The 26,812-nt window shown below is 37.8% G+C and overlaps 1 protein-coding gene across 7 annotated transcripts in view; it reads left to right on the top strand.

Moving 5' to 3' along the window:
- Positions 1 to 750: 750 nt before the first annotated feature.
- trak1a (trafficking protein, kinesin binding 1a) overlaps positions 751 to 26,812 on the top strand; it is a 39,539-nt gene continuing 13,477 nt past the window's right edge. For 3 of the 7 annotated variants that reach the window (XM_053494195.1, XM_053494193.1, XM_053494199.1), the window contains exons 1-5: positions 11,039 to 11,149; positions 17,760 to 17,954; positions 24,891 to 24,967; positions 25,839 to 25,955; positions 26,294 to 26,394. In XM_053494195.1, coding sequence (XP_053350170.1) covers positions 11,146 to 11,149; positions 17,760 to 17,954; positions 24,891 to 24,967; positions 25,839 to 25,955; positions 26,294 to 26,394 — 494 coding nt within the window. In that variant the 5' untranslated portion in view covers positions 11,039 to 11,145. Of the gene's footprint in view, positions 960 to 11,038; positions 11,150 to 17,759; positions 17,955 to 20,360; positions 20,655 to 23,099; positions 23,362 to 24,890; positions 24,968 to 25,838; positions 25,956 to 26,293; positions 26,395 to 26,812 lie in introns of those variants that run through there. The other 4 variants (XM_053494198.1, XM_053494196.1, XM_053494197.1 and 1 more) reach the window with 4 other exon arrangements.

The raw sequence follows: 26,812 nt of genomic DNA, 5'->3' as shown, positions 1-26,812 counted from the left end.
ACCCATTGCTGAAACTGTTTCACAAAGTCGACATACTGTACGCAAACCCGTCTCAACATTATTGACTGAGTCAGAGGGACTGGGGACGACTAAAAGCATGCCTGAATTAAACCATGGTGCTGACTAGCTAAAAGTGACTGTTTATAGAAACACTCCCAAAGTGCATTAGCGTGTCTGTGTTCTACTCTAGCATGTTGCAGTCTCCTGCAGGAAGGAGACGATGTGGGTATTAGCCTTGCTTTTCTGCTGACAGAAACGTTTTATTACTACTCCAATTACACATGGCCGATGTTTTATGAAAAGGACAACAAGTCTGAAATCTGCATGTGTTCAGTGTCAGAAGATAAACAATGTTTTAGCATATTCTGTTTAATTTGTTTGAATGATCAGTTACATCTGAGCTGGGACTGATCACCCTGACTGAAAGCAGTGAATTTGGTGCCTGGACCTTTAACGGCTACCGCTCGGTACAGATACATGTGGAACCCAGTTTTTCCTCAAATCACCTGAAACTTAATTTGCAGCAGGATGTTGTATATTAGGGGACACACATAATGACCCAAGTTCAGACAGATCTACTTTTAACGACATGTGTTTTCTCTATTAATACCTCTCTTTTTCTTCTCTAGGCCCATGTTTCCAGAAGTGCCTGATCTCTAGCTGCCAGTTTGTGTTGTGCTACTGCCCACTGGGGTCAGCTGTGTGTGTGTGTGGGCACTGCTCTATGGCTCGTGCAGCTGACTTGTGAAAATCAGCCAAGCTGGACACCACAGCTTTGCCCCCCACCACCTCAGCCACAGCCCTTCCCCCCTCAGTAGGTCCACAAAACCCGCACTTTAACAGACAGCACCCACAGTCTCCTGCAAGCACCACTCCTACACACCAAGAGGATCAGTATGTAAGCGAGGATGCACCCAACCTGGACGATGAGCTTTACAGAGATGCAGAAACGATCACTGGTAAGTCTGATGATTAACTGAGCTTAAACTGAGTGGGTGTTGAAGTGTTGCCGTGAAACCAAGTGACTTGGCAGTGATATTACTGCTTGAGTGATTTTAATGTAATAATTCAGCTGTTTTGTTGTTCTAAGTGTTGCCAGTCCGCCTACCTGATGTCTTAATTAATTTAAAGTTGTATTTAAATTTTCCTTTTTTTATTGTTTATGTACATTTACAAATGCGTTACATAAAGTATATTTTTTTTGTCTCGTTTGCAAGGATAATTATTTCTTTATTTTCTTCAAGTATTAACATCCCAGTCATTTCACAGATGTGACCGAGTTATTTTATTTTAACACATGAATCCACATGAATGCAAATTACACCTGCAGACCATTTAGATGAAAGAGGTTTTATTTTTAGACCTTTTTATGCCTCAGCCCTTCATCATGTTTTGAACGAAGATGCATTTGTGTTTAGGAGCTCAAGGCCCATTGTTGGCTAGCTTTTCTGCAGTCTCTGCACACGTTTGTTTGTGCTTTTGTCCACCCGTGTGTGTCCAAGATTTGAGATTGTTTTTAATGCAATATCTAAAGAATAATTATTAAATGTAAGATTTCTTTATGGAATTATTAACGTAACCAGTATTTGAACTTATTGGATTTTGAAAATTAACTAAACAGCATCCAGAACACAGAAGGTCAAGTGTCTTAAATAGTTTTCTGTAAAAGCATCTTTATATACGAGAGGAGTTCAAGTCAAACCAGGACTTTTGACTTCACAGAGAATTAGAACACAGTTATGAAAATACCAACTATGAATATTTCTCTTCATAATCTCCTGCTAAACTAATGTCCCTGTTTTTTTAAGTCATCGGTTTTACGCCTTCATTCACGAGAAATTTCGGGCATTAGTCCATCATTAACATGAAATATATCAGCCTTGTCCCATTGCAAACCTTTGGGATCAAATGTGGCCTAATTAAAAATACACATTAAGGGGATCTGGAAAAATGTCCATATGTACTATATAGTACATATATTTTTTATTACTTCACCATTTTTCCCCCACTGGTAGTTTTAACTAGTAAAGATGTCAGGTACTCCAGGTTAACACAACTGCTGGAGCTGATCTAGCATCACTTTGACGTAGTTATTTATCGAGCTTAAGCAATGATCAATGCTAGCTTCTATTGTTAGATGTACACATTCTCACATGATATTGTACATCATGTCAGTTAAAGTAGGTACTATTACTGTATACTTACTGAGATCTAAAAATGAAATGCTGTGGTTAAGTTAGCCTTCTGTTAGGAAGATAACAGGTCCTCTGTTGCCTCTCACAAAATAAAAAAAGGCATTAACCACACAATAATAGATCATGTGGTTATAACTAGGGATGCACCGAAATTTCGGCCGACGAAAATTTTCGGCCGAAATAGCATTATCGGTTTCGGCCGAAACGTAAGAAAGCGCCGAAAATAAAAGCCGAAATTGTCGCCACGCCTCTTCCATCCTCCCGTCTCGTTCGCGCTGTCATTACACATCAAACACGGAGTATGTCGGCGGTTTGGAAGCACTTCAAAGTTTCAGATGAAGACAGCAAAGTTGCAATAATTTTAATTAATTTGTAGTTTTTTTTAATACAAACAAAAAGAAAATATTTTAAACATGTTTTTTAATGAAGCCATTTTCGGTTTCGGTATCGGTTTTCGGCCAAGTGCATCCAATAATTTCGGTTTCGTTTTCGGCCCAGAATTTTCATTTCGGTGCATCCCTAGTTATAACCTGTATTAGACAAGCTAGATTGTAGGCTCTGATTATTAGTTAGTACATAGTCTTAAGCATTGTTTGTCTTCCTGCAGCTTTACATACACACATATAGCATTTGTAATGCAGATGTGTGCTACCTGACATGATTTCTAAGTACATTCTTAGAAATCTCACGAATTTAGATTGGCTTCAGATTGGATGTGTATGTGCAAACAAGGAGAATCAAGGAAAATGTGAACTTTAGTCAAAGTCAACTTTATTTTCATTTCGTTTCTATTAAGCAGACAGCCAGCATGTGTTCTCTCTAGTTGTGTTATAACTGGGATTGCACATTATTTAAACTGCCTTGTTGATGCCAAAAGATTGTAGGCAATGGATTCCCTTTAAAATCACACTAAAGTAATAGATCCTGAAACTATAGCGCAGCTTTTTTTGTTGCTGCTTTGAGCTCAGCAATAAGCTGAGACACTGTTGGGGTACTTAAACAAAGGGCTATTCGTGGGGCACTTCCTTTTTTTGAAACAAATTCCCAAAGAGACATGTTTGTCTCATTAAACACAGCTCTCTCTCTCATTAAACCTGGGAGCACTGAAGTGTCAGTACTTGTTCAGAAGAAACATCCATTCCACTAGTCCTGGGATGTCATTACTCACTAAACAGGCATGCAGAGAAACAGCTGGAAAAGGCTGTATTATTGTATTATGGTTTCCTCCTCCAGATGATTATCAAGTCATAAGTAGGAAGTTCATTCAGGTCACTGCAACACAATGGATTCCATAGAACAGGCCTGAAGACTTTGACTTCAATGGTCAATGTTCGATCCATCAAGTCACAGTTTGTATTTTGTAAAATGCACTGATTTCTACAAATGTCCGCTTGTATCTTAGTCAGGCTTTCTAGTAGGATATGAGAATCTTATTAGACTGGAAATTAAGTTCTTTATAAGTTCATCTAAAGGAAAAGGTCCTTAAAAACCTTAAAAAATTCTTTAAACAATTGTTTCTAACAATTTGAATGCAAAAAGTCTGCTACAAATTCCGAAAAAATTGGTTCTCTAGTGCATGAGCTAATGTTTCAGCACACAGCTTAGGACTTAATGATCAATTACTGTACGTACCCTAAATGTGGACAGCTAAGTAAAAAAGGGCTGTAATTAAAAAAACAATTTACTGAACATGGACGACAGGGCTGGAAATTAAAGGTGTTATTGCTGGTTGATGTTGAGTACAGAACGAGAAGCTCAAGAAATGCATCACTGTTTACTTACTAACAAACCTTGTTGTTTAGCTTTCGACAATAATTCCTGTAAGATTTATTGCACACATGTTGAGAGATTTTTCCTTTAGTATCTGAGATTCAATGTGTGCTGATTTGCATAGTTTGCAATGGGAGTCTGCATGTCCTCCTATTTGTCTATTCCCAATATTTACATACAACCTGATTCCTGCGGCTCACACACTTAACACGAAACACTGTACTTCTTTAGACTTTCAAGAGCGGATTTCTGGTCAGAGCCTGTGTATATCATTCTTTTTCAAATCCTTAAAAAATAGACCTTTGCATCTGATACATGTGGCAATCTCAGTGTTGTCTCAAAAATAGAAACAACATTGAGAGATTGAGATTTAATCCTGTGTGAATAAAGAAAGCACCACATCCTCTCTCACTGTATAAGTAATGAGTGGAAATCCCTTTTACTTACTCACTTGTTAGACAATCAATAATGAATCCAGACTTGCCCCTCAAATTGGGTGTCTTAATAGAATGTGTGCAGTGATTTATCGTACTGTAGTTCAGCCTCCTTAGGTAGATCATTTAGGAATCGTCTCATCTTTTGGCTGTTTAAGAAAATCAAGTTGTGTTTTAGAAAGTTACACAGGGATTTGGTTATTCTTGTGGCATTTTAGTCCTCATGGTGGCTGTGGGCCACATCCAATGTAGTTTTGTTTAAGAGGATACTCAAATTGTCATACTGTGTCAAACATTGTAATGTAATGCATTGTAAATAAAAAAAAATTGGGACAGCATGGAACACACGGAAAGAAACAATGAAAAGTACTCACGTAATGAGCAGACAGGAAACAAATAAACCCCTTTAGACAGAGCTTTGTGTCTGCTCACATACAGTAGTATATAACTCCACTTTGAAAAAGGTTAAACAGTATGGAAATTGGCAATAAAAAACAAAAAGGAGTCACCTGTAATGTGTCTTCACCTTGTACTGTATTGAAAACGCTATAACATCTCATTATTAGAAAGTGAGTTTTAAGTCTGGTATCTGCATCATCCTTTAAAAAAGTTGCCACAGATGACTTTAAAAATGTGTAACATCACCCTTTTGTTAACAACACTTTGTAAGCTTTTGGGCACTGAAGACACCAGTTGGTCAAGTTTACCTAGTGGGGGTTTCCCCCATATTTCCCTTATGCAGGCCTTCAGCTGCACAGTTGTCCAGGGTGTTTGTTGCTGTATTTTGTCTGCACTTGATAATTCTCTATACATTATCAGTTGGAGCAGGCAAACAGTCTAGCACCTGTAATCTCTGTTTGGCAGCCATGCGCATGTAATCCGAGCAGCATACAATTGGCATTGTCCTGATGAAAAAAACAGTAAGGTCTTTGAAAAAGATAGTGTTTGGATGGCAACATACGTTTCAAAAGAACATATTTTTCTGCATTAATGACACCCTATGTGGTCACTGACACACCACAAAATTATGACTGATATTGTGTACTGGTGGTGTAGGGGTTAGCACTGTCGCCTTGCGCCTCCAGGGTCCAGGTATGATTACCGGCCAGGTTTGATTCCCGTCTCTGTGTGCATGGAGTTTGCATGTTCTCCCCATGCTTGGTGGGTTTTCTCCGGGTACTCCGGTTTCCTCCCACAGTCCAAAGACATGTAGGTCAGGCTAATTGGCATTCTCAAATTGCCTTTAGTGTGTAAATGTGTGTGTGTGTGTGTGTGTGTGTGTGTGTGTGTGTGTGTGTGTGTGTGTGTGTGTGTATGTGTGTGTGTGTATGTGCCCTGCGATGGATTGGCACCCTGTCCAGACTGTACCCGCCTCATACCCTAAGCCTCCTGGGATAGGCTTCAGGTCTCCACGACCCTGAATACAGGATAAAGCGGTATAGACGATGAGTGAGAGAGTGATATCGGAATGTTATTCTGAAAGTATTAGATAATTTGCTGGTGCATCTGTTGGCAAGTAGGCGAGCCTTACCCCATCCTAACTAGGCCCTTCTTTGAAACTCCTCGTATACAATAATATAACTGGTTCACCTGTTTAACTGTACTTGTTTCTACGAGTTTAAAATAAGTACATATTTTTAACAAACAATTAAATTCACATTGTAAAATCGGCATATAATGAACTGTAGTGTTTCCAATATAAAGTTGTGCTCAAACGTTTGCATACTTTTGGAGAAAATGTATCATCAGGCTTATCGTTTTTTTCCTACTTAATTCATTTGCAAGATGTGTACTATTTTTAAAGGAAACATGAGTAAGAAGGCAAAACATTTTATTTTTTATAGGACTATATTTATATTTTTCATACGTAAGGCATAACAGGAAGACACATTCATCAAACTAAACATGACAATAAAGAAAATAATGGAATAAAACCTGTTTGGTAAAGCTGCCCATTCTTCCAGTTCCTGTAAAGTTCTTGGTTGTCTTGCATGAACTGCATGTTTAAGTTCTCTGCAAAGTGGCTGTGTTGGCAGAACCTTAATTTTTTTCGGCTGTAGCCACTGGAGGGTCAACTTGGTCTTGTGCATTGATCAGTGTCAGTGTTGGAACATCCAAGTGCAGCTTTCACACTGTAGAATTTAAATTGTCTGCCAGTGTTTTCTGATAACATGCCGCATTAATCTTAAAATAAGGTTTGACTAACTTCTCTGTGCCACTGGAGCTCACACAGCCCCAAAACATAAAAGATCCACCACTATGGTCTACAGTGGGGATGGTGTACTTTTCACCGTAGGCCTTGTTGTCTCCTCTCCAAATATAAAGTTCAATTTTGGTCACATTACTCCAAGTGACTCTGCTCCAGAAGCTGTGAGGCTTGTCTTGGTGCTGTCTGGTGGACTACAAGCGGGCCCTTTTATTGCATGTCCGCAGTAATGGCTTTCTCCTCTCAACTCAACTACTCGGGTCATTTGTGTTCAAGTACGTACTACTGTATATTGTGCTCCTTGAAATACCACCACCACTTTTTTCCAGAACAGCCCGTTTTCTCTTTAAGTTGTTTCTGGGTTATCATTTGTGTCCTGAACAATTATTCTAGCAGTAGTGCGTGAAATCTTGATTTACCTGACCATGGTTTAGTATCAACAATACCTCTTATTTTCCACCTCTTTATCAGAGTATCAGTACTAACTGGCATTTTCAAGTATTGAGATATCTTGTTATATTTTTTCCTTCTTTATAAAGTTCAACTACCTTAATAAACAGGTCCATTGGCATTTCTTTTGTCTTCCCCATGGTACTGTTTCCAGGCAGTGCATTACCTCATGACTATTTATACACAGACACTAATTACAATTACACTAAGTCACAGGTGTGGAAACGTCCCTTTAATAGCCATTTAAACCTGCGTGTGTGTCAACCTGTGTGTTTATAATGTGGCCAAACATTTAGGGATATGAAATCTTTTGATCAGGTTTGTTTGGGTGATTTCAGTTATCATTAGGTTTTAAAAAAAGATTCAACAACTGTTTGATAATTAATGACCATTATCCCTAAATTAAAAAAAATAAATTTTGCATTATGAGTCATATTTTCCAAATACAGTGGAACTGTACTGTGAGCGTTTTGCAAGATGAGCAAATTATAATACATTTTAATTTGATAAAGAAGTCTTGAAATATAAGTAGTATGTATATGCTTTGTCTGTTGAGCGTCACATGATCACAATCGAGCCAATGGTTTTTCTCTCTCGTGCTGTGGGACTATGGGTAATCGTCTTCCATGCTCAGCCTATAGTCTGATATATATATAGCGTATAGTCAACATCCACGCGTGCATGTACTGTTTACTTTTTGACTGTGTGTGTGTGTGTGCGTGTGTGTGCGTGTGTGTGCGTGTGTGTGTGTGTGCGCGTAAAGCATTTTTTTACATTTTGTGTCCAATTGTAGTGACTGTTTAGTAACTGTACTGCAACAACAGCCTACGTAAAGAAAAAAAATGCGGGCAATCATTTTTTTACGACAACGCAACATCACATTTCCAAGAAATCCTCAAAAGGAGGCAAAAGCAAGTGTCATTAGAGAGGTTCCTTGATAAAGATGTTTGCCGACAGAGCAGTGATGCTGTTAGTGGTGTTTTTGTGTGCATGTGTGAAAGTCATCCTCCACAGTAGCTCCTCTCCCCTCCTCTCTTGTTTTACTCCAGCCTAATTTGTTTTATTTTTACATTTTTGTGTATTAATTATTTTTATATGAATATTTTTGGGCTGTGGAACAAATCATGTAAGTTACCATTATTTCTTATGGGGAAATACGCTTTTATATATGAGTGCTTTGATATTCAAGCACATTTCTGGAATAAATTATGCTCACAATCCAAGGTTTAACTGTAAATGGCAAAGTGTAACAATTTCGTTCTGTGTATGCTTTTGAGCACACCTGTAGTACAATATGAAGAATCTTTACAGATGACTCCTTTTTGTTTTTATTGCCAATTTCCATGCTGTCTTAACTTTTTTGGAAATTGGGTTATATACTACTCTCAGTAGTGATGTCTGTGTAGATATATGATGTCTGTGCAGACACAAAGCTCTTTCTATTCTTTAAAAGTGTTTTGGTTTCCTGTCTGCTTATTGTACAGTATGACAGTACATGTCATTGTTTCTTTGTGTGTGTGTGTGTGTGTGTGTGTGTGTGTGTGTGTGTGTGTGTGTGTCTGAATTACTGCATCAGCACTGGTCTTGTTGGATTCCAAAGCTTTTACAGCACTGCTGTGCTCCACATTCAGCTTGTGACTCACATGGGGAAAAAGTTCTGCTCAGTGTTTCCAGGGCAGAGCCGTGAGTGTATGTATCTGTGTGTGTGTGTGTGTGTGTATTTTTTGCTATGGTGATTTGAGAACCGATGGTTTGCTGTCCGCCGGATGTTTTTCAGTTCTGAATCCAGTAAGCTTATAACAATACAGTGAGCGTACAGTCAAACATTTAACCAAACCTGAATGGAAAAACTGAAAAAGGAATTATGTTAAGAACATACATAAGACTACCCCTGATCCTAGACCAGATTTATACCCTAGTCGCAAATCCTTGCTTGAATTTTTGGTATTCCCATGTGTGAGTGGAATGAAACAGATCGGTTCATTTAGCAGTATAGAATACAGGATAAGCAGTACAGATGATGAATGAATGTACACACACCATATAAAAAAATGTAGCTGATTGGTTGCATCATGCTGAAAAGTTAGGATTTTTCCATCGCCATTTAAAAAACAAAATTTTGCGTGCAAAACATGCAACACGTGGACGCCTCAAACACAGTCTAATTATACAGCAACCTAACCTGAGAAAGCCGTCTAAGCCTTGGCACAAAAGGTGTGGTCACTAGATAGTGCCACTGAGCTTTCCTTTGCACATTAGGATCGTGCCATCCTCACCACAGGGGACGTTATGTGTACTGACAGAAGACGCTGAAGTCTCATTCTTCCGTACCCACAGGACCTGAAAGCATGTTAGAGTCTGTTAGCCAACATTTGAACTCTGTGACACTAAACACTAAACACCAGATGTTCGTCGGTGTTTGCTGTAATTTTTTCCTACTTAATTCATTTATTTCCTACTACAGTATTTATTATTTTTTTGTTTATTATGTACTAGGAGCATTATTTGATGGGCATATGTATCTGTCAAAATGTTACCCCTAAATTCTCCAATAAATATATGCTATAATAATCTTTCAAAGCATGCTCCATTAACTGATTTAATGATCTAGTATTTTTTTTAAAAGGACGTGCAAATCTTTTAATTTACACTATTGTAGAATCTTTTGATGACGCAGCATAATTTGGAAGAACACAGGCAGTCAATTTTGCCATGATAAAGAGGTCAAACAAGAAAAGTATGATGTTTGGCCCTAATTTTAGTCCACGATCGCACGTAACAATCTTCGATCTCCAAATAGACAGTCTCCAAAATTAACAGTTTATTTATTCAAATCTGAAGTGAAAAAATTCACTGGGTCCTTGGAGAATCCCTTTTCTATTATTTTATACATGTATAACCATCCATCCTTCTATGAACCTCTGTAGTCCAACTAGGGACTGTGGAGTCCAATGGTGACTGTATTCATTCCCATTTTCACAACCAGGGCAGGACCTCCAGGCAACATTCACATACCCATTCACACACTATGGGCAATTTATTGGCAAAAACTACTGTGCCGCTGCACACACGCACACACTATAAAAAATGTAAAAAATCAACTGTACACTATTCACACATTAGCAGGCAGCACTGTGTGGTAGGATACTTTTTCTCACTGAAGATTTCTTCTTGACCTGCCCTAAAGTTGTCAAAAGACAAGGCAAGCTGATAAATACCTGAAGAATTTGTTTTGGTGCTACTAATCCAACATCAAAGGCAATAAAATAAAACAACAATGAGGTAATAAGAAAATCTCAAATATTTATTAAGGCATCAGGTTGACCTGTAATTTGGCAGCTACCCAGGCCAAACTGAATTAAATATATTTGCAAGGTTATGAAAGGGAACACTAGTTCTATTAGCGCTATTTTGGACTATTTTTAGTGTGCTTGGAAGTGCACTTTCTGAGAATGTTGTTAATGAGCTGGACAGAGAACTAAGGGAGAGGACAGCGTTATGTCTTACCAGTGTTTGCTTATCAGGTGACGTATATAGACACTATATTTAGAAACCGTGCCTAGTATAGGTGTTGTACAGGCACACTGAACTGTGGAAGGGAGTTGTGCAGTGAGCATTTCCCATGTTTTCCTTTCCTCACCGTGTTCTTTTCTTTCCCCTCTCCGTCATTCTTGAAGTTTCCTCATACAGCTGTTAAACTTTGTCTTCACCGATTCCCAGAGAGCTTTCTAACTTCCTGTACTTGTAATGCACTTACCCTGGCTGTTTATAGAAACTACCCTCCAGTCAGCTCTTCTCGCATTTTGTATGTCCAAACTACCCCAAACTCTTGTGAAGGAGGACAATGAGTGCAACAGGCGCTGTAATCCAGTCTATGTTTAGTAAGGGGCATGTGACTCCTGTCATCAGCATGCCAGACATGACTAGGCGTTCACTCCTCTTCTCACTCCCTCCCACTCTGCCTCTCTCTCCCTCCCCTCACTCATTCTTGTTCTGCCCCAGACATGTTCTTTTGACGTCCAGCCCTTGTTCTGAAGGAGTGGAAAATGTAAGTTGGGCGTGAGGAGAACGAGCCTGTGGCTGCAGAATCATGAGTAAGTACTGTGATCAGATATTTCAGGCTTTAAGATACCACATAACACTTTTTTAGACTGGACTGCGATTGATTTTTAGGCAATGTGGAGCTTGAGGCTGACCTATGGCCATGATGAGGTTAAGGTCAAGCTGGCTGTTTGTGACACTTTTCACTACTTCACTCGCAATGATTTGTCTCTCTGTGTGTGTGTGTGTGTGTGTGTGTGTGTGTGTGTGTGTGTGTGTGTGTGTGTGTGTGTGTTTCCTTTCCTTTGTTAGTCTTGAATTATCCTTATATCCTTGTCTTTTTTAATGTTCTGTACATGACATGTTAGCTGATAGATATAAACTGAGCAGCATGTGTACAGGCAATATGCTCACTGATAGACTGGTATGTAGACAAAAAGTTTGTAATCTGGATTCTGTTCGGTCGTGTCTTCTTTAAACAAAGGCTCACTTTGTTATACTTTTCTCTCTTGATAATGCAGTTGATTTTTATTTGAGATCTGTCCCAGGTGTGGTGCTCAGATCTGTCAGACAACTATATGTTTTTTTTTTTTTTATGCTGCCATGTCACAGAGGTCAATGTAAACCAAAAGGACAAAAAATCGTTGACCAGGAAGCACAGTTGAACACGTATTAAAATACAGCCCTAAAATAATCACACACTGCCCGTACATTCACACTCACTCTCAGGACTCATTTAGATTGGGCACACGTGAGGGACCTGTACCTTAAATGACCTGACTGACCTGTAACTTGGGTCAGACTAATTTTTGATACAGATTTTATGGCTGAAGTTTTCTTTATTTTATTTTGCTGCCTTAGGTAAACAGTTTTTAAGGATTACTAACTTGCCTTCAAGCACAGTATTGCGTATGCATTATTATGATGATAGTTCACCATCAAGTTCTGGCTTGTAGTGCTCTCATGTCCTGCTGCCTGTGAGATTAGTTTTGTATCATTTGCAAGGATTCAGCCTCTGTCATTTCATTCAGTGGCGTTCATAGCAGGGGGAGCTTAGTAGTTTTTCTACGGTTTGTAAAGTCCCAGGTTCAAACCCCAGCACCACCATGATGTCACTGTTGGGTGTTTGCAAGGCCCTTAACCATTAACTGCTCGGATCTATAAGATAAAAAATGTAAGTCGCTCTGGATAAAGGCATCTGTAAGAGCCATATTTCATTTTTACGAATCTGTTGTGTTTATTTAAATTTTATTAGTTAAGCATTCACTTATAATCGTAAGTTGTTGTGTGACGTCATTCCATAAATGCGTAGTTGCATGATTATTACGCACGGTAGAAGTTGTTTCCCCGAAGTTCCGGAGAACACAAGCTTTTGACCGTAATCTAACACAGCCATGACTGGAAGTACAATCATCAAGATACAGCAAATAAGTTGTTGTAACCATATTGGATTTATGCAAGAAAACTGTAAGAAGTGTTGAGCTTTTGATGTTAAAAATAAACGAAGAAACAAAAGGAATTCACGGACGTCCGAGTCGTGAGTAAACGAGTTCAATAAGAAAGATCTGCGTCAGAACTTGTGGAATAACATGCCCATACAGCATCTGCCAAATGCCACACATAATGGTGGTAAAAGCATCATCTGAGTAACCAGTTCACTTCCATGTGGCATTAATGATATCAGTGGCTGATAAACGATTCACTGCAGCGATTCACTAAAAGTACAATGTCCGAATACAGTATGTCTAAAAAAAAAAAGGCAAGTAATAATCACAACATGATTGCCACAGATTCTCAATTAAATGAATTTCTTGATTTAGGTCAGGATTTTGACTGGGCCATTCAAACACGAGTACGCTTTGATCTAAACCATTCCACTGTAGCTCTGGCTGTATGTTTAGGGTCGTTGTCCTGCTGTAAAATGAACCTCCACCACAGTCTCAAGTCTTTTGAAGATTCTTACAGGATTTTGTTCAGGATTGCCCTGTATTTGGCTCCATCTATCTTCCCATCAACCCTGTGACTAGCTCTCCAGTCCCTGATAAAGTAAAGCATCCTCACAACAGTGTGTTTTGCATTCATTCCAAAAAGTTACATTTTGGTCTTCTCTGACTAGAGCACCTTCTTTCATATGTTTGCTGTGCTCTCCACATGGCTCGTTACAAACTGCAAACAAGACTTCTTATGGTTTTCTTTCAACAATGGCTTTCTTCTTGCCACTCTTCCATGGAGGTCAGATTTGTGGGTTGAACGACCTGTGGATTCTACCAACCTGAGCTGTGGATCTAAGCTGCTCCTCCAGAGTTACCATGAGCCTCTTGGCTGCTTCTCTAATTAATGCTTTTTTTGCCCGGCCTTTCAGTTTAGGTGAGCAGCCATGTCTTGGTAGGTGTGCAGTTGTGCCATACTCTTTTCATTTTTGGATGATGGATTGAACAGTGCTCCATGAGTTGTCCAAAGCTTGGAGTAATTTCTTTTTACAAGCTAACCCTTTAGATGTAAACTTTTCCACAACTTTATCCATGACCTGTCTGGTGAGTTTCTTGGGCTTTGTGATGCTGTTTGTTTACTGGACTCTAACAAACCTTCACAGAACAGCTGGATTTATACTGAGATTAAATTACACACAGATAGACTCTATTTACTAATTGTGTGACTTCTGAAGGCAATTGGTCTGACTGGATTATAGTTGGGGCTATCAGAATCAAGGGGCTGTATACAAATGCACGCCACACTTCAGATTTTAATTTGTATAATATTTTTTACCTAATTTTTTTTAAACCATTTGTTATTTTCCTTTCACTTCACAATAATGTGGCACTTTGTCACATAAAATCTAAAAAAATACATTTATGTGAAAAATTTGAAATGTTCAAGAGGTATAAATACTTTTGCAAGGCATTGTATGTGACAGGTTTTTGCAAATAATATGAACTATTTTTTTTTTTTATTAATATTTCCATTATTATTATTATTATTATTATTATTATTATTATTATGTGCTAACCTTTTAAAACCTCCAGAATTTTTCTAAAATAATTCCCAAAAAGTTTTCAGGTCATTCATTTTATCAGCTTCAATGCATTTAAAATATCAATAATCTACTAAAAAAGCCATACTGGCTGATATTTAGTTTGTTGTTTTGTCTCTGGACTTCAGCACGCTACATTTGACATGAATCAGTCAGTCTGAGGGTAAAGTACACAATGGCAGTTTGTTACATGTGGAATTTTATCCTGTGCATCTAGGAATCAGTAGGTCTGTGACTCATAAGGGAGTACTGGCTCCATGTTTCACCTGCCAGATCCTCTTTAGCAGACTTGCTAAAAATAATGTTGAAATGAAATAGCTGAAAGGTTTCAAAAAAGGAAAAAAATGAACTAGGCAAGGAGAGAATGGGTTAATACCCACTGTTAGTGTTTTCCAAGCATGGTGTTTTAGGACTGGAGTTGGGAATCACTGGGCTAATAAATATATTGATGTAGCGCTCCTGGCAATTTTTATCAGGCTTTAGAAATGTGTTTGTGTAATGTGGAGTTTTATATTAAAAGCCAGCTTAAGTTTGGAAAATGAAAATTAACTTAATCCCAAAAAAAACTTTTCACTGCATTTCATTGCTGTCATTAAAGGACCTGCTGAGATCATTTCAGTAATCGTCTTGTTAACTCAGGTGAGAATGTTGACGAGCACAAGGCTGGAGATCATTATGTCAGGCTGATTGGGTTAGAATAGCAGACTTGACATGTTAAAAGGAGGGTGATGCTTGAAATCATTGTTCTTCCATTGTTAACCATGGTGACCTGAGAAAGAAACGCGTGCAGCCATCATTGCGTTGCTTCACAGGCAAAGAAGATTGCACCTAAATCAACAATTTATAGGATCATCAAGAACTTCAAGGAAAGAGGTTCAATTCTTGTTAGGAAGGCTTCAGGGTGTCCAAGAAAGTCCAGCAAACGCCAGGATCGTCTCCTAAAGAGGATTCAGCTGCGGGATCAGAGTGCCACCAGTGCAGAGCTCGCTCAGGAATGGCAGCAGGCAGGTGTGAGGGCATCTGCACGCACAGTGAGTCGAAGACTTTTGGATGATGGCCTGATGTCAAGAAGGGCGGCAAAAAAGCCACTTCTTTCCAAAAAAAAACATCAGGGACAGATTGATCTTCTGCAGAAAGTATGGTGAATGGACTGCTGAGGACTGGGGCAAAGTCATATTCTCTGATGAAGCCTCTTTCCGATTGTTTGGGGCATCTGGAAAAAGGCTTGTCCGGAGAAGAAAAGGTGAGCGCTACCATCAGTCCTGTGTCATGCCAACAGTAAAGCATCCATGTGTGGGGTTGCTTCTCATCCAAGGGAGTGGGCTCACTCACAATTTTGCCCAAAAACACAGCCATGAATAAAGAATGGTACCAAAACGCCCTCCAACAGCAACTTCTTCCAACAATCCAACAACAGTTAGATGAAGAACAATGCATTTTCCAGCACGATGGAGCACCGTGCCATAAGGCAAAAGTGATGACTAAGTGGACCAAAACGTTGAAATTTTGTGTCCATGGCCTGGAAACTCCCCAGACCTTAATCCCATTGAGAACTTGTGGTCAATCCTCAAGAGGCGGGTGGACAAACAAAAACCCACTAATTCTGACAAACTCCAAGAAGTGATTATGAAAGAATGGGTTGCTATCAGTCAGGATTTGGCCCAGAAGTTGATTGGGAGTATGCCTAGTCGAATTGCAGAGGTCCTGAAAAGAAAGGGGCCAACACTGCAAATACTGACTCTTTGCATAAATGTCATGTAATTGTCGATAAAAGCCTTTGAAACGTATGAAGTGTTTGTAATTATATTTCAGTACATCACAGAAACAACTGAAACAAAGATCTAAAAGCAGTTTAGCAGCAAACATTGTGAAAACTAATATTTGTTTCGTTCTCAAAACTTTTGGCCACGACTGTAGTTATCAAATCTGTATTTATGAACTACACCACTAGAGGTCAGTAGGCTGACATCTATTATTAGTCTGTTGTACTTTTAGCCAGTCTGATACCCTGATGAGACCTTCAGCTTTAGTGAGTAAATCTTCAACCAGTGCATACAACTTTTAACTTAAATTGTGAACATAGTCTACTTTTAAAAATCTAAGGTCAGTAGGGTGTCCCATAGGATGTGATGGTATATTGGTACAATCTTGTAAAGTAAAAAGTTTAAAATTATGGTAGAGGATTTTTTTATCTGTTTCTCTTTCTTTGTTTATTTCAACATGATTGTCTTTAAAAACGTGATGTCATATGCAGAGTATATTTTAAATGTATTGCAGGTAGCATTAACTCTCTAACATTTCTGTGTCATTAAAAGTTACCAAGCTATCTTTGACTATCATGTCCAGGACCAAACAAAACTAGCCAATTTAGTGTTTTTTGAGTTTAAAACGGCACTGTCACAAGGCAGCTTTGCAGCAATCAGGATGTAGATTTAGATTCCATATGACCAAGCCAAAATAAGCTAACAGTACAGGAAATCCCCAAAGTTGAAGTCTACAGATGTAATAAAGAGTAAAGGAACAGAGGCTGAAATCTCAGATTTTATCAGACTGGTTTTGACACATAGCTCTTCTTACAGATCATAAGAGTCAGGCAGTTATGCAATTATGGGCGTTTAAAAGTTTGTTTCCGTAACACAAAATCAGTTTTTTTCCTTCACTTTGTATCTACTGGGATGTGTTGTTGAATTTTATGATTTAAAGGCATCAATTAAATATTCATAAATACAACTGCACGTTATTATTATTATTATTATTATTATTATTATTATTATAAGTCTATTTTTGTCTTGTGACTTACACTACCAGTCAAACATTTGGACACTCCTTATGACTGAATGGTCCTCCTTGGTTTTTATTGTTTTCTACATTGTCAAACAATACTAAAGGCATCCAAATTATGCAAAAATATCCTTTCAACAGTTGTTATTGAGATGTGTCTGCTACCTTCATAACAGCTCTAATATAAGGTGCTGTTAATTGGTGATTTTTGAGGATGGTAACTCTAAATGAACAACTCTGCTGCAGCAGAGTGAAGGTTTGGTCTTTCTTTCCTCGGATAGTTTTATCAAGGCGCTTGATTCGTTTTGCGAACACACTTGCAATACTGTTCTTGCAAGAACTATCCCAGAACATGCTGACCTTTTATGTTTTAAAATAACAACTGACTAATATTGAAACTTAATTATCTAATGCCATGTCATTTTATAGGCTGGAAAAAAATCCAGTGTTGTTTTAAAACATAGAAAGTGTCTAAACTTTTGACTCTTACTGTATATGCTTCTATATTCTGTATTTTATCCTTGCACTGGTAACCGGTCAACTTTTATTTCTACTGACTATGTCAGCCATACAGTGTGCAATCACATCTACAAGCCTGCCTTTGTGTTACTGTGCTCATTGCTGCTGAATGTCTGGAATTTACTTCAGGATTAATGAAGTATATATCCCTCCATTCAGCAATCCATCCATCTAGTAACTTAATTTTGATGAATACCCACCTCCCCGGAGGTACTGTATAAAATTAGACAGAAAACATGCCCTTATATTTATTTATTTATTTATTTATTTACGTACTTACTTATATTACTTACTTTGATTAGTCTCTTTTCTCTGTGTCATGTATATAACAGATGTGTGTAACAGCACTGATCTTCCAGAGGTGGAAATCATCAGTTTGCTGGAGGAGCAGCTGCCTCACTATCAGCTAAGAGCAGACTCGATATACGGCTATGACCACGACGACTGGCTCCACACACCACTCATTCCCCCCGACCTCAACATTGACCTGACCGTCGAGCAGATCGAGGAGACCCTTAAATACTTCCGTAAGTTCTTATATACGCTCATACATCATTTTCCCTCATTTCTCTTTCTGCTTGTTTCTCTCATTCGCTCTCTCTCACCCCGTCTAGTCCTCTTTTTTTCACTGTCATTGGCTCTAAATAATAAAGAGGATTGGCCGTGTAGACCAAAATGTACACAAAATCAATCACAAAAGAATTTATAAAGAAATATTGCCAACAAGATGATGTTTTTTAAAAATATATATACTTTTTAAATATATTTGTTAATGCCACACACTGAATACATAAGACAAAAAAATACCTTTTATCTAAAGTAAATGTTTTGTTAAAAAAAAAAAAAAAACACCTATACATTTTTTTATTCACCCAAGGAAGAAGAAACACTTTAGGAAGCATGCATTACTCCTTGTTTTTCTGTTGAAATATGAGGCAATGTAGTGGCTTAATCCCCTTGGGTACTAATCAACAGGTGAACAAATACAGTATAGACTACATAAATTAGATTTCTTTTTTTTTTAACTAGGCAATCACTATATAAGAAAAAACAGCTTCCTATCGATGATTCAGATATCCATTGTTAGTGCAGTAATCATGTTTAACACCACTGAACACCTATTTGGCAGGCTTTCTCACCTGAGACCAGTGTGCATCCTCACTAATGAGCTTGTGACTGAACAAGTGCAAATCTCCACAGAAAATCTATTGGAAATCCTTCCCTGAAGAATGAAGGAGAAAAACAATGATTTATTAATGACCATGGCTTTAGAACATAAAATGTGATGGCCAGGTGACTACATTCAGTGCTTTTGGCTATATATTGTGGCTTAGTCTTGTAATTTTGCCAAAACACATTTAAGAATGCGCTTTGTGAATTCTGTTATTGCACCATTACAATGAGGGAATAAAACTCATGTGTTGCTTAAACTGGTTAAAGTCCAGCATGCAAGATGGTTTTGTATAATTATCTTTTTTGTAATTTTGTATAAAATGGTGTTTTCCTGCATCTCACACCATATTGCTGCAGTAATTCATGAAAAGGGAGCCCCGAATAAGTATTGAGTGCTGTAAATGTTCATACTTACCAGTAGTCCAACATTTCTGCGGTAAAAGTCTTATATTTTATTTATTTGTTTTTTGGTCTTAAACAAATAAAGTGTTAAAGTGTCTATATCAGTCTGTGTGTAATGAATCTATATATGAGTTTCGAATCTATTTACTGTAGGAGTAATGAGTTTTTTTTTAATAAAATAAAAAACTTCTATGATATTTGAATTTATTGATATGTACCTGTAAAATGTTTTTAAAAAATCCTTTTCAAACACTTATTTCCCATTTATACCTGTTTACAAGCGAATCATTTTCATTCTACCAGGGCCATAGTGTTCTTAAATATTCTTAAAATTATCTAGAGTGGGATTTTTTTTTAAATCTCTAATTCTCTCTTTTCTGGATTGATTCCCTTTCACATCTCATCTTAGATAGTCTAAAATGAGCCAGTCTTCCTGAAGAAGAGGGGGGAATACAATAACCCATGCAATGATTTCTATTCTATTTTTTACAGACCCAAATCTATCTTCATTTTAATCGCACAACTCCATTGTACATCGGTTGTGTAATAATTATTTAAATGAGAACCAAACTAACTTGTGAACAAGCAATGCATTCACAGCTTATTTGCTATGTGTCTGCTCATCTACTTAACCACTTAATTATAGGCTACAATAGAAGCTGACTAAGATATTACCCACCAGGGCTACGTTTTCGGTGTTTAGACCTCCATTACCTCGGTTCCTTGGTATCATCAGTACAAGCCAAAGACCAGTCAGCCGTTAGTGTGTCAGTAGGTAATTAATCTCCTTAGCCACTTATGGCTTCCGAAATCACCTAACATGACTAAGACTTATGATTAGGCAATTTAATCCATATCTATTGTGAACATGATTCAGATGCTATTCCTGTTTCATTCAAGCTTTCAGCTAATGTAGTTGCAGTGCACAAAAGATGATTTCTGGATCACTTGGTTTCCCCTTCTGTACTTCTTAAAGCCTCATTTGGCAGCTAAAACTGTTTCCTCCTAGACTCTGTAGATTCTGTTCATGCTGTATCATTCACCAGCATGCTTAAATAGAATCACATGCACAAAAGAAAGGGTGGGTAGGAAAGTCAGAGGAAGTGGAAAGGAATTTAAGCAGCATGCGCTATCTTCAGGCTGGAGTCAGAGCCAGTTGCTATGACAACACCTCCAGTGGGAGGTGCAATGGAAATAGGGAGCTTTGGCAGGAGGAATAGGGAAGGAGGAGGGGATGGGTGATCACCTACTGACGCTTGTTGATGTAACACAGTCTGATTGGCTACACAACTAGGAAGTTGCCTCTTCACTGTGCGCATGATACAACCTTGACTACAGCCGTACCGTGCAAGGAGGCTTCCTGCGCAGCACTTTTGATTGTCACTGCAGCCTCGTAATTCACCCATCTCTCCCCATCTCACTCTGGAGGGGATGCTATATGCAGCTTCATTTGTTAGCTGTTACTCAGAATAGGATCTCTGGTGGTGGAGAGTACGAGTAGGATGGGCTCGTGGGAGTGTGTGTGTCAATTTGTGACCTCTGGTGCTGGACAGCAGGAGCTGCGACTCATAGCTGAAGGAGACTGAGTATGCAGAGATTTGTGGAGGCTGACTACTATGAGCTGGATTGGTATTATGAAGAATGCGCTGATGGTAAGACCAGATAGTCAATTGCTGAGATTATGATGAATAATCAGATTTATGTAGTCGGAGAGAGAGGTAATAAGTGAACAGAAGGAGCGTGTAGAACTGTGCTTTAAAGATGTCATGAGACGTTTGAAAGAATTCAAAGAAATAATTGTGATATAAATAAATGTAAATGTGTTAAACTTAAGTGATGCTTGTGGATGCTTACAGTTTCATCACTACAGCAGGCAATAAACTCCCATCACAGCCGAGTATTGCATCAGACACAATGTGGCCTGCTCAAGTTTTGTTTAAGGCAGTTGCTAACATAACATTAATGTTTGTGCCTCATCTAAATGAAGGTGACAATATGTTGACAGTAACCAGGGTGAAATCTGGGTAAAAGGTTTGACTGATGCCTGATGATAGAAATAAATTAACAGGGTATGCAGGTGACCTGGGTTTTTTGTGTACGTGTTCCTGTTCCAAGAGATTCATACTGTGCTGTAGAATAAGGCTTTGTAAATGCAAACTGTAAATGTACAAAGTTTTGGACATAAGTAGTTTTAATATCAATAGAGGTTCAGTGTCTGACTGGTTAGTATATTGACATCATGTGTCCTTTTTGTTGTACATTGGACTTTTGTGAAAAACACTCATGAAAGTTTTAATACTTTAAGACTAGATTTCTGAAAATAACAAAATTTCTTTTCTGAAATATTTCCAGGCTACACACATCCCATGGGAAATTTTTTTTATAAATAAGTAATGTATTCTACCTTTTCATGTGTTCTAAATAAAACGAACTATTTCTACAGTGGCTTTTGTTGCATACTTCTCCTAATAATCTAATATAAAAGGATAGTGTCTTTTCTATTTCCTATTATACATTGTATTTATATTTTCTATTATAATTTAAATGTTATCAAGGCAGTCCCTAAAATTTGACTTTAGTCTGATGTGTTTGTCTTATATGAACGATTAAAAAAAATGAAAGCATCTCCATTCAAAATTACTCCCTTTTTCCTCTAATTTGCCTGATATAGGTTTGCTTGTGTATTAAGATGTATAAACACAATGTAATCTATATGGAACCCTAAATTCACCAGTTTGCGTTTAGCATGGACATTTGTTTATTTCATAGCCTTGCATGAAAGTTGGACTGTGGAATTAGAACAAAGTACCAAAAAATATAATTAAATTAGCAAATAAACAGCAGCACTTAACAGCTTTACAGTTGTAGTTTTTAAAGTGAAGGAGCATTTTTCTTTATTATTTTTGGGTCAATGATCACCTTCATTAAACCTCCTAGAAATTAATTTAGCTTCACTCGACTCATATTGAAGCATTGTTTAAAGTAGTATTGTTCTCTTTAGTTTTAATGTGTATATTGTGGTGAAGCGTGGGAGAATGCTCCTGATTCATAGTGTATGGAGCCTTTGACCCACATTGCAGCATCAGGATTGACCTGCATTGAATTTGGGACTTACTCTGACCCCATTGGATTTGCACAGATTCCTTCTCAGTGCTGTCATCCCTTCATGCCCATTTTTCCTTTTCTTTCTCTTTTTGGGAAACGATGGTGAGCATGACTGCAGTAGCTTGTTTGTCATTAAGTCCACACAAAAGCGAAACATTTACATTCACCACCACAGCCCGGGTCTCCCCCTGCTCTTTAGACCTGCATGACTTCCGCGTTTCCATAGAAATGTGGCACCAGTGACAAATAAATGCCCTTTCACCATAGATCAGACGAGTGTAAATAGCATCACAATCGTGAGTCTAAGTCAGATAGAAAGTTAGAAGTACTTGCATTTGTGCTTTAAAAATAAAGCAAACACCACTGTGGCCTGTTAACTTGTTTTAGTGTGACATGTTCATTTTTTATTTATGTGCTTCAACAATTATCAAGTGATCCATACATCTAGTAAATTGTGGCGTTTTAGTAAAGAGAAATATTTCAATTTTTTTTTTGTTTTGTTAGTTTGTTTTGAGCAGCTACCTAGAATTCATTTAAAACAAAACTCTGACCGTGTGCAAGGCTGTTTGCACCACTCCCTGTGGTGTTTGCATTTTGCATAGAGAAACAGACTCACCTGACGCTATCAGGTGGCCACACCTACTCAACAGGTGTAGCCAGGGATAACTCTGTTACGCCTTAAAAGGTTGCCATGGTGCCTTAAAGGAACAAACCATTCTAGATTGTAAAGAGAGGGGTGTCTGAATATTTAGTTAGTTAGAGAAATGCTACCTTGTTTGCAAGACACACACTCTTCAAGTGCAACAACTTTAAATACCTGTTAAAATGTTTTGTACACTACCTTTTAGTCTCTGAATTCGGATTTACTAAAATAAATGATATGAGATTATATGTGCTGTCCCCTTAGAGTCTTAGTTACATAAATGGTAGAGCCCTGTATCTGAGTCACAGTCTGTTGGCAGGTGTAGGCTCTGGACAGTGTTGTGTGTATATCTGAGAGGTTTTGTTAATTTGAGGAAAAGACATGGACAAACATGATAGTGTTGAAGCAGGCTCAAGACAACAGGCCCGGTGGCCTGGCTTTGTATGACTAGGCTCATCAAACCATGGAATTACCTTATGGCAACTCGGTTGAGGAAAATTATGAGTATGACTCGTCCGAGGCACTGGATTGTTCAGGTCTGTCTAGCGTCGCCAATTCAAACTATGCTGACGATGAACTGGAAGATGAGGAAACTTATACTTTGGAAGAAGGTACACTTTTTATTTTCACTTGTGAAAATGATTGTGCTTCAAGCAGACAGTGCTCTAGCTTCCCAGTTGAATTGATCTCAATTATATTGTTGACACTTCTGGTTTCCAAACATGGACATTGGAGCAGGTTTGGCTTCCTCTCACCTTCTGTATGATAAACACACTTTTTTTTTTCTGTGACCTTAATCAACTTGGTTTTATTTTTGATTTTGCCACCACTATTTCTCAGATGTGATCCTGAACATATTTTGAGGACATCAATAAATGTATAGGATGTATATTGTGGATATCGATACATGGTGGTGATCTTGTACCTTATTCAGTAGCCTGTTTGCAGAGATTTGGTGGACTTTATATTCCTATGGGAAGACACCTTTTATTTAAATTTCATTGTTTTGCGCACATTAATAGAATTAGAAATGATGGACTAAGTTCCAATAAAATCTGTGCCACTCCCACTCATCCAGTAACATCACCTGTGGTTGCGTGTCCTGGGTGGAGGTAAGAGATTGAATGGTTATCACCAATAATGATTAACCAGCTTGGCACAGCTTTGCATTTTTATCTGATTAAAAATTCTCAATTATTCCTGAGTAGCCTATTTTTATCTTTGTGTCATTTAATATTTATCTCTATCATGTAGTTCCTGAGAATGTTACTGAAAAGTTTACTGGTGACCTTTTCACTTCTACTGCATCATATTGTTAATTTAAAAAATGTTTTTTGATAGTTAATTAGCTCTTCATTGTTCTTGAGAGAAAACCTAAAGAAAGGGTGACATGTGGTGTTCACTCCCTCTGGACAGTATCAAAAGCTGTCAGAGGTTTGATGGTCTTTATTTTTGTTGCAGTTCATGAACCGAATTTTTTAAAATTTGCCCATTGTGCACTAGAAGATTAAGAAAGCTTGTGCAGGTTTGTCTTGGTTGAGGCGTGAAATGATTTGAAATGGGACAGACACCTTCTATAAATGAAACGTGAGAATGGAAATCAAGGTGACGCCTTTCTTAAGACAATGAAGCATAGCAATTTGAAGTATTATGTTTCTTGTGTACGTGTGGCTCTTTGTCTATGTCAAATAAGTCAAATGTAAGCCTTAAATCACAGGAAGAGTGCCTGCAGTTATGTGTTGCTATGTTTTTTGTGAAGCTGCTAGGCATCAGTGTCAAAAGGATTAAGATGTAGTGTCTAAGCTCTCAGCAGGGTATGGTAGAGCTACTGTATAATCCACAGGATTTATTTCAAATGCAATATTGCTAAAACAAGTGTTGTTTCACACACATATGTGTAAATTCTATTAACGAGCATATGAGTGTTTGTTATACGAGTCCCTTCAGTCTCGGGAGGTTTATACCTTCTCCTGCTGAGGTACAGCTCAGGACACTGACTTCAAACATTCATCTTTAGCCTTCCTTTATTTTTTTTTGTTACGTTACCCCATGGACATTTTTATATAAAAACGCCTATTATTTATAGAATTTTTAATATTTGATTGTGCCTGCATTAATACACTGTATGTTTTCTGTGCAGTTCTGTGTGCTGACAGAGTGGGCCAGATGACTAAGACATACAATGACATAGATGCTGTTACACGTTTGCTTGAAGAGGTAAGCTAGTCGTGGCTGTGTTCTGCCATTATTCAGATGTGTGTAGGATGCTGCAAAGGTTTTTCACGGCTATGAGAATTAAAAATAGATAAGCAGCAGCTGTGGTATGCTCTAGCTTGTGATCACTTGTGTATTTTGTTTATGTCTAAACAATATTGCACAAATGGAGTGACATTATGCTTAATGTCGGCAAGGATGTAATTCACAATGATTGTTTAACTAATATGAAATAAAATATAGCCAATAAATTTAGCTTATTTTATCACCGCAAAAAGCAATACATCATGAAGAAGATAGCTCTTCCATTAAAGGTGCATCCAGTAAAATTATTTCCTTTTTATCTTCTTATAATTTAAGCCAAGAGTTCTCTTTATGAATAGTTGTTAATTAGGCATGTCTAATGTTGGTGTCACCAACTCTGCTGTACTAATGGATACAGTGATGCTGTTAATAGAATGCATTTTTTCGAATTAGGTTTCCTTCAAAGGTTTTTCATCTTGTAATTTTCCTACCACTGTTATCCCTGCTTTGCTCTGTTAAAATTTTGAATTGAAGCACAACTCGTCTAACAACCTACGTGCCTGAGCTCCACAAGGAAGTACAGTAGTGTTAATAAAAGTATTTCCTTCATGGCGCATGTCCCTTTTCATTTTTTTCCCCTTTTATATCAAAAAATAAATAAAAGGCCATAAGAGATAAAAATCACAAATATTATATCAGGTTTATTTTTCAATGAGTCATGTTTCATTGTGAATGCTTTCAGGATAAAAGGAAATGAAGCATATTTTTGTTAATTATTATTATTATTTTTTTTTATATGACTTGATACATTGAATACAACCTGGAATTTTTTTTTCTCCTTTCTCTGCAGAAAGAACGGGACTTGGAGTTAGCAGCACGCATAGGTCAGTCCCTGCTGAAGAAAAACAAAACCCTAAGTGAAAGAAATGAGTTTTTGGAAGAGCAAGTGGAGCACATACGGGAGGAGGTGAATCCTATTAATCAGTTTTTTCAATCTAGTTTTCTTATCTTTAGATCAGTTTAAGCTTTCTGAACTTGCGGAATAGGAATAAAAATGCCTAATAATCAGATTTTACCTAAACCGAGGCAGTTTTGTCTTCTCTTTGGTTAAAAACAAGGCGAACATAAATTGACAAAATTCTAGTGTTTGTAACCATGAAAAATATTAAAAATCTATATGGGAATATTTAATATTTAAATGTTGTTTCTGGCAATATGATGGTGTATGCTAATATCATAGCTGTTCAAGTGTTGTGCTGCTGCTGCATGGACATGTAGACACTGAATGCTGTTTGGTGTGTGCAGGTTTCTCAGCTGCGTCATGATCTTTCTATGAAGGATGAGTTGCTCCAGTTCTACACCAGTGCTGCTGAGGAGAGCGAGGGAGAGTCGGTCACCTCTACCCCGTGAGTCTGTTCCTCCGTCTCTTTTTATTACAATTCCTCCCCTTTATCACATTCATGCAGCTCTCTTTGTCACACATAACTCTGTTTTTAGATTTATAATTATTAGAGGGTATTTTAAAGATTTTTTATTTAATATCGCTTTAATGGTTTTTCTGTTTTGTGCATAATGAGACACTTTAGAAGCTAGGGTTTGAATTTATAAAAAGGTTTTACTGTTGCATCCTGTGCATTGATAACATCACAGAAACTCTTTACTGAACTTTGGTTGTTCTATACATATACGCTTCTGACTGGGACTGATTTTTACACCTCTGTAGTGGTGGACAGCGTACCACATCACTTCAGACCTGTGCTAATATACGTATTCTAACGCATGGTGATGTCCATGTAATACCAGTAACACCATCTGTGTTATTAA

This window comes from Clarias gariepinus, chromosome 4, assembly GCF_024256425.1.
Source record: "Clarias gariepinus isolate MV-2021 ecotype Netherlands chromosome 4, CGAR_prim_01v2, whole genome shotgun sequence".
Taxonomy (NCBI): Eukaryota; Metazoa; Chordata; class Actinopteri; order Siluriformes; family Clariidae; genus Clarias; species Clarias gariepinus.
This window is presented reverse-complemented; position numbering and strand designations above follow the sequence as displayed.